We start from the raw sequence: 8500 nt of genomic DNA, 5'->3' as shown, positions 1-8500 counted from the left end.
GCACTTTCCAAAGGTGCATGATGGCCATCTTTTAAGAATATCTCGAAGGCTCTATAGAAATATTCATGGACGACTTCTCTGTATATGGGCACACATACGAAGTCTGTCTTGACAACTTGGAAAAGATATTGAAAAGATGTGAGGAGACGAACCTCGTGCTTAATTGGGAGAAATGCCATTTTATGGTTAAGGAGGGCATTGTGCTGGGGCATAAGGTATCTAGGGACGGGTTGGAGGTGGACAAGGCAAAAATTAAAGCAATTGAAAAGCTCTCACCTTTAACAAGTGTAAAATCTGTCAGGAGTTTCTTAGGACATGCCGGATTTTACAGACGTTTTATCAAGGACTTTTCAAAAATAGCATGACCACTGAGTGCGTTGATGGAGGCCGATAGAAAATTTGACTTTGATGATAATTGCCGCAACGCATTCATGATTTTGAAGAATGCACTGACGACCGCGCCCGTGTTGATCGCACCAGATTGGACACTTCCCTTTGGATTAATGTGCGATGCGAGCGGGTATGCGATGGGAGCAGTGCTAGCACAGAAGAGAAAAACAATACTGCATCCCATCACATATGCGAGTAAGACTTTAAACCCTGCTCAAACTAACTACACCACTACAGAAAAAGAGTTGCTTGCAGTAATATTTGCGTTGGAGAAATTCAGAGCATATGTGCTAGGAACAAAAGTACTCATCCATACTGACCACTCAGCGATAAAATATTTAATGACAAAGAAGGATGTGAAGTCGAGGTTGATAAGATGGGTTCTCCTTCTCCAGGAATTCGATATGGAAATAATTGATCGCAAGAGGGCGAAGAACCAAGTTGCAGATCATTTATCCATATTGGAAAAACCTGAGGTTGACCGCAATCAGTTAGAGGTGAGCGCAGTGTTCCGAGATGAGCAGCTATTTCAGAGTGAAGAATTTCCATGGTACACAGACGTGGTAAATTATCTGGTTTGCGAGCAATTTCCCGAAGATTATATCGACCAACAAAAGAGGCGGCTCAGGTATGAATGCAGATATTATTATTGGGATGAGCCAAATTTGTATAAGAGGGGGTCAGACCAGATTCTCCGACTGTGTGTACCGAATACTGCTCAACAACGCATATTGTCACAATGTCATGATTCACCATATGGCGAGAACTTTGGAGGCCAGTGCACCGCAACGAAAGTATTACAAAGTGGGTACTATTGGGCAACACTATTTAAGGATGCCAGAGATTGTGTGACCAGTACCAACGCACGGGTAATATTTCATGGAAACATGCGATGCCCATGAACATCATTTTAGAGCTGGAGTTGTTCGACGCCTGGGGCATTGATTTCATGGGACCATTCCCAACATCGAATGGTTAAAACTACATTTTGTTAGCCGTCGACTATGTGTCCAAGTGGGTGGAAGCAGTAGCATACGCTGCAAGCAATGCAGCGGTAGGATCTAAATTCCTAAGGAAGAATATTTTCACTCGTTTTGGCACCCTACGTGCCATAATAAGTGATGAAGGCACCCACTTTGTCAATTACATTGTCAGAGAATTGCTATGCAAATATAATATACTCCACAAAGTGGCCACCGCATACCATCCACGGACGAATGGTCAAGCTAAAGTGTCCAATCGGGAAATCAAACTGATATTGGAGGTGCTAAAGCCTTCGCGAAAAGATTAAGCAACAAAGTTGGACGATGCGCTGTGGGCATACTGGACTGCCTACAAAACACCGATAAGCATGTCACCGTATGCGTTGGTGTTTGGTAAAGCATGTCATTTACCACTTGAGCTAGAGAACAAAGCGCTGTGGGCGGTGAAGAAGCTGAACTTTGATTTAAAAGCAGTAGGGGAACCAAGAAAACTACAACTGGTCGAGCTTGATGAGTGGAAAACTACTTCATTTTTTTTCATACTTCATACTTGTAACACTTGATACTTCATATTTTCATCTTGTAAACAAAAAATAATAACAAGCTAGAGTATTTATATAATAGCAATATTCATACTCTCTTAATCTTCATACTCTCTCCATCGTCATACTCTCTCAGTCTTCATACTTGTAACAAAAATGGATCATATTGAAAACAAAAAACAATAACTTCATACTCTATCAATCTTCATACTTGTAACAAAAGTGGATAACAAATACTCTCTCAATCTTCATACATATAACAAAAAACAATGACTTCATACACTGTCAATCTTCATACTTGAAATAAAATGGATAATAAATACATATCTCAATCTTCATACGTGTAAAAACAATGACTTCATGCTCTCTCAATCTTCATACTTGTAACAAAATGGATAACAAATACTCTCTCAATCTCATTCTCTCTCACAATCTTGCTCTCTCTAAACATCTCGCTCTCTCTCAACATCCCGCTCTCTCAATCTCGCTCACTCTTACAATCTCGCTCTCTCTTACAATCTCGCTCACTCTTACAATCTCGCTCTCTCTCAATCTCGCTCTCTTTTACATTCTCACTCCCAATCTTGCTCTCTCTTACAATCTCGCTCTCTCAATCTCTCTCTCTTTCATAATCTCACTCTCTCTCAACATCTCGCTCTCTCAATCTTTGAACTTTGAACCTTGAACCATATAATGTTCTAAGCTCAATTATGCATGTTCTGATAAAATTCTGATGTAGAACTTTGAACTTTGAACTTACATGTTCTGATAAAATTCTGATACTGATAAGAACAATCGCAGAACACATCCAAAACCAATTATACAATGAATGTTTTTACAGAACACATACTTGAAACAAAATGGATAACAAACAAAGATTATACAATGAATGTTCTTTCAATTGGATGTGTTGTATAATTGGCTTTGGATGTGCTCTGTTCTGATATTGATAAAATTCAAGTATACAATGAAAAGAGCAGTAGCCAGGTGTTATGATAAAATTCTGATACTGAACTTTGAACTTTCATAAAAAATGTATGTTCAATTATACAATGAATGTTTTTACATACATAAAAAAAAAAATGAATGTTTTTACAAAGAATAAAAAATACAATGTTACATATAAAAAATATGAAGTGTTTGCCCATAGCTGACATGCTAATTGCATCCTATATTCACTCATCTTCTCCTGAGTGATTACGGATGGACCAGCACCAGTCACCAGGTGTTCCAGAAGTTTTATTGCGAAGATGCCACAATCAAGCGACCCGTGTTGTATATCGGCGTTCTAAGGTCGCGAGATTTTCCAATGGGCTGTGGACAGGTCCGGTTTCAATCAATCCACGTCACAGTAGTGAATAGGGATGGTACTGTGACCGTCAATGGCTCTAGCTAATTCACCAACTTTGTCATTAGTGTGTATGATGGAAGTGAATCGAATACGAATATGTGGCCTCTGTTAATGTCTATGGCAAGAACCATCCAGTGTTCACTGATATTCATCGTCGTGTAAACAAAATCCACATGCCCATTTGACATCAAATTTACCGATGACGTAGTCCTTGTACGTGTCTTCATCTTCCCAAGCTAGGGCAGCCTCCAGGAATGACTTATTCTTTATTCTTTTAAATACCCCACCATGAGCATTGAGGTGACTCTGTTAAATAAAATGAGAAGTTAAGTAAAGAAGTAAAGACCAGGAAACTTAACGAAATGAGAAGTTAAGAAACGAAATATCAAAATTTAATGTTACACCAATTGGCAAGATGGTGAACTTATGCATGTACATGTCAGGCCGGGTATAAAATTTATCTTTCATAAAATAAAATAAAGTGTTTATGGTCTGCACAAAAAAAGAATATGTCAGTAAAAGTACACGATAGCCAACATGTAACGACGTAAAGGCTAGGACACTTACATCGCACTCGACAACGAATTCGGGGTAATCAATTCCTTGAAGAATTGTTTGTTGAGTGGTTTGAAGGAGTTCTCTCGAACCTCGTTGTTTGTATTGTCGTCCGAGATCCAACCCATCATTTCTGTCATGATATTGTGTGGAATGGCATGTGCTACGTTATATGTGACGATCGATCTGAATGTTGACGTAGCTACACCTGGGAGAGGATGTTTAGCCACACTTTTCTTCTTTGCTTGGGCTGGGGTGTATATTTGTCAACCGATTTTCTCTTACGACTAATTCTTCGAGAATCCTACACAAACAGATAACAAAACGTTACTCATCAAGAAATATAAAAATATAAACAAAGATTATTGATCAATAAATTACTCACCAGTGGAACTCCTTCTGTGGTCGTAACAATCCCAGAAGTGGCTGCCTCCGAGATGCTAGACATGTCAGCCTCTGTAGGTGGCATGGTGAATAAGGCAGACATATCGGGCTCTGTCTGTGGGACGTTGACCTGTATAGGTTCGACGTCAATCGGTGATGACGTGGTAATGGTGGTATCGAGCTGTACAGGGGGGTTGGGAGTAGGTGAAGGGGTGATATCGGGCTGTAGAAGGGGGATGGGGATGGGAGTGTCAGACGCAGTCGCAGTCGTATCAGGCTCCCGAGATGGGATGGGTGACCTGGTCGTCTCCTCATTCACCGTGGAACCCTTCAATTAGTAAAGGAAAATTGTGAATTCACGAACACGTAAAAGCTAAACACATAAAGAAATAAAAGGATGCAAACCTTGTGCATAGACTGCAATAATGAAAGGATGGTCGACAATTGCCCTTTCATTTCAGTCATGTTTTCCTCCATACTGGAGACACGACTATCTAAACCCGATATACGGCCATCCAACCTCGATAGTGCATTGTCAATGGACCGCAGGTACGAATAACTAGACTCGTCTGCATTGGCTCCCTCCCTGCGGTGGGCAGGACACTCAGGACACTCCTCATCCACAGGACGCTCTGTACCGAAGTCTGCATGAATGACATCAACTTGGTTCAACTCGTCCTCCTCGCGTACGTTCCCCATCATATCATTGAACATATCATCACTACGTGTGTATGTCCCTCCTTCCACCCTTCCTTTCACCCTTCCATATTCAGCATCCTCGTGCTTAGAATGCTCAGGATCATCCCCTCCCTCCACCTTGACAACCTTATCATTGGCATCTCCACGATGGTCATCGTCGTGTCTTTCACTCTCGGGACTACCCCCCTCACTCGTCGACCTTGAGCCACTTTCAAAACTATCATCATTCGCACCTAGCTCAAATATAGGTCTTCGTTCCACCGGGGTATCCCGAAACTCCCTTTCAGCATTTGACATCACAGTGCCCTCTTTAACCTTTATCTGCATTAACAACCCAGTAAACTGGTTAGTGTCAATTTAACAACCAGATAAACATGTTATGCATAGAGTAAACTTACATTGTTAGACTCGAATATCTCCCTCTCGAGTACTTTGAAGGACACTGAGTGGGAGCATGACCATCGTAATATGCGGGGCAAAGCCACCTTGCTCCCTCGCTCCGCAATGTTCCCAACTATCGATGAAGCTAGGATCTCGTACGTCCATACCTAAATAAAATTTTAAATATATTAAGAACAATAGTAATGTTAGATCAAATAACACGATTAATATGTTAATCAAATTTACCTGAAACGCTTGTGGAAATCCACGTAAGGAGTACTTCACAACGTAGTTTTTATTTGATTTGACCCTCATCTTGTAAAGACTGCTCTTGTCATTCAAGGCAGTCTTTAAGGCATCCAATGTCCTCTCCCAGATAATGGTACCCCAATCAAGACTATTGTAGTACTCCAAGCTCAGAACGTCTTTGAAACGTTTGAGGTCTACTGCATTTTTCTGCTTGTTTTTCCCCATCATTGCGACCTCAGTGTAGTAAACTAGACTGATCTTCACAGCATCATCATCGTTTTCAAACTCTAAGTCCTTGTATTTTTCTTCGAGTTCACGAAGGTGTAAAGTGTCTTTCGTCACTCGATTGCCAAAATACTTGATGGCAAGTTCATATGAGGACTGTTGGTTTCGATCAACTCGTGATGGGGATTGCCACAAACCAGTCATCACCAAAAAGTCATCCTTCGAAAAGGTGACAAGCTTCCCACAGACAGCGAATGTCATTGAGTCTGATTTTGTCCTCTTCACTTCTCTGAGCAACATGTGATGGACAATTGGGCTATTGAACACCATATCAACGTCAACAAATCTTCCAAAAACTGTTCTCTTAAACATGGCCAACTGCGTTGGCGTGAGCTTCTCTTTGACAATCTTGTTTGCATTGGCAATGTGGGCCAAGCTGGTTACTTGACCGGGAAATCTATCACCTTCAGCTATTCTAAAATGTGTAGTCATCTTAAATCACTTCTACATTTATTAATAAATTCAATCAGTAAACTCCTTCAGAAAAAAATGTAAAAAAACGTTCTATTTAAATCTCGCTAGAATTGATCTCACTAGCATCGCTCTCGCTAGAATGGATCTCGCTGGCATCGCTCTCGCTAGAGTGGATCTCACTGGCATCGCTCTCCCTAGAGTGGCTCTCGCCGATGTCGCTCTCTCTCACAATCTCGCTCTCTCCAATGTCACTCTCCCATCTCTCCAATGTCACTCTCCCTTATCTCCCTCACATTCTCTCTTTTTACTCTTCTTCAACCACATAACACATCAAAAACCAGAAAAACAAACAAAAAAACCATAGGTTCACTTATCTCTCCGGTGTCGCTTTCTCCGGCGTCGCTCTACCGATTTCACTCTCACCTATCTCGCTCACAAACTCTTTCTACTCGTCTTCAACCACAAAACACATCAACCACAAAAAACCAAAAAAACAAACAAAAAAACCATATTGAAAGAAAGACTTACCGATAAGATTCGATTGAAAGCCAGAAGTAGAATCGTTTGCAAACTGGAAATAGTTTTTTTTGTTTATGAGAAATAAATTCGTTAGCCTTGGAAATTTTGAATGAATAATAGTTTAGTTTTGGTAGATTTTCTCAATAAAAAGGTAAGAAGACGAAGTAAGGGCAAATTAAGTAATTTGGTAAGGCGATGACATCAAGGTCAATTAGACATTATTTTTTAAAAAATGGTCCATTGACATTTTGGACCCATACAAATTTCTCCTAATATTTACTAGGGATGGGTTGGGTTATTTTTTGGACACCCAAAAATTGAGTGGGTGGGTCAGATTGTCTATCAAATAGGTCTCTAAACATTTTGGACCTGTACAAATTTCTCCTAATATTTATTAGGGATGGGTTGGATTATTTTTTGGACAACCCAAAAATTCAGTGGGTGGGTCAGATTGTTTATCGAATAGGTCTCTGATTTAATCCTTAAAATTCGGATTGAATTGAGTTTTCGGTTGAAAGAAGTAGATAAATGAAGTAGAATAACGAAGATTATTCACGAAAGAAGTAGACTAGCGAAGTAGACGAAAGAATCAAACTTACCGATCAAAAGAAGTAGATAAATGAACGAAACGGTTGAAGCTAACGAACAAAAGTAATTCGGGTTGAAGCAGGCGAACGGAACGACTGAAGAAACTAACGAACTGCACGACTGAAGTGAAAGACCACTGGTACTGGTCCAGAAAATCGAAAGAGGATAGAGACGAAAGGCAGACAAAAGCGAAACTTGAAAGAGGGAAAGCCGGGGAGGTAAACAACACAGCAGACGGAAATCGAAGTTGATGTCGAAGATTTGAAAGAGGGACGAAGGGGATGGGACTCAGTCTGAAAGAGAGACAGCGAACAAGGGAGAGGGACTTTGTAAAGGAGCGGCTTCGGCACCACAGAAACCCTAAAACCTAAAAAGTTGTAATATATATATATATATATATATAGGTAGGTAGGTATAATTTTAATAATTCGGATTAGGTTGAGTCAACACAAATTTTTAAAAGATATAACCCGAGACCCAACCCAATCCAAAAAAACTTAAAAAAAATTAACTCAATTCAATCAAAATTTAAAATTAACCTAACTCTACCTTTATAATTTTGAGTTGGATAGTCTGGATTGTCGGATCATTTGAACACCCCTAATATTTATCCATACAAAGTATATTATATTAACCAATAAAAAAAATTATATTATATGAATATTTAATATTTTTAGTACATGAATTTATAAAAATAGTCTTAAGTAATTTTAGAAAACAATTATATTGAATAATATTTTAAAAAATATTTGATATTTTGAATATACATGTGTGTTACACGTGGTAAAAATACTAATAGTATATAGTTAATTAAAAATATTATTTATAATTAAAATATATAATATTGAGATATAAATATTTGAATAAGATTCAAATATTATTCACATGAATTAGATTCATATAAATATTATAGGTTAAAATTAATATAAATATGATTCATATTAAAATTATAAGTTAGATGAGAGATTGGTTTTTTTAATAGGATTTAAACCATATTAAATATATGATATTTAAATGATTGATTAATTAAATATTAATTAATCTTATTAATTTAGTTATATCTTAAAGTAGTTTAACATATAATTTAAATTAATTAAAATAACTCCACATAAGTGGAGAGTTATTTTTCAAAAAAATAACTCCCACTTCATCTCTCATTT

The 8500-nt window shown here is 38.5% G+C and overlaps 1 protein-coding gene across 8 annotated transcripts; it reads right to left on the bottom strand.

Moving 5' to 3' along the window:
* Positions 1-2905: 2905 nt before the first annotated feature.
* LOC120089906 (uncharacterized) lies at positions 2906-7702 on the bottom strand. 8 transcript variants are annotated; one of them, XR_005485423.2, is made up of 7 exons: positions 5532-7702; positions 5303-5452; positions 4611-5225; positions 4207-4533; positions 3834-4125; positions 3671-3758; positions 2906-3572 (listed from the first exon to the last, which is right to left on the bottom strand). XR_005485423.2 is itself a non-coding variant. In XM_090310464.1 (7 exons), the coding sequence occupies exons 3-7, from the start codon at positions 6249-6251 to the stop codon at positions 4024-4026; spliced, it is 1914 nt and encodes a 637-aa protein (XP_090166590.1). In that variant the 5' UTR covers positions 6252-6263; positions 6762-6804; positions 7352-7702; the 3' UTR covers positions 2906-4023. The 8 variants fall into 8 exon arrangements, 4 of the variants coding, with proteins under 4 accessions (XP_090166590.1, XP_090166583.1, XP_090166574.1 ...); XM_090310464.1 differs by having other exon boundaries at positions 2906-4125; positions 5532-6263; positions 6762-6804; positions 7352-7702; XR_005485378.2 differs by having other exon boundaries at positions 3671-4125.
* Positions 7703-8500: the final 798 nt, after the last annotated feature.

This window comes from Benincasa hispida, chromosome 1 (genome assembly GCF_027475165.1).
Source record: "Benincasa hispida cultivar pf3 chromosome 1, pf3_genome.v1.1, whole genome shotgun sequence".
Taxonomy (NCBI): Eukaryota; Viridiplantae; Streptophyta; class Magnoliopsida; order Cucurbitales; family Cucurbitaceae; genus Benincasa; species Benincasa hispida.
The sequence above is the reverse complement of the archived record's forward strand: the minus strand, read 5'-3'. Positions and strand labels throughout refer to the sequence as shown.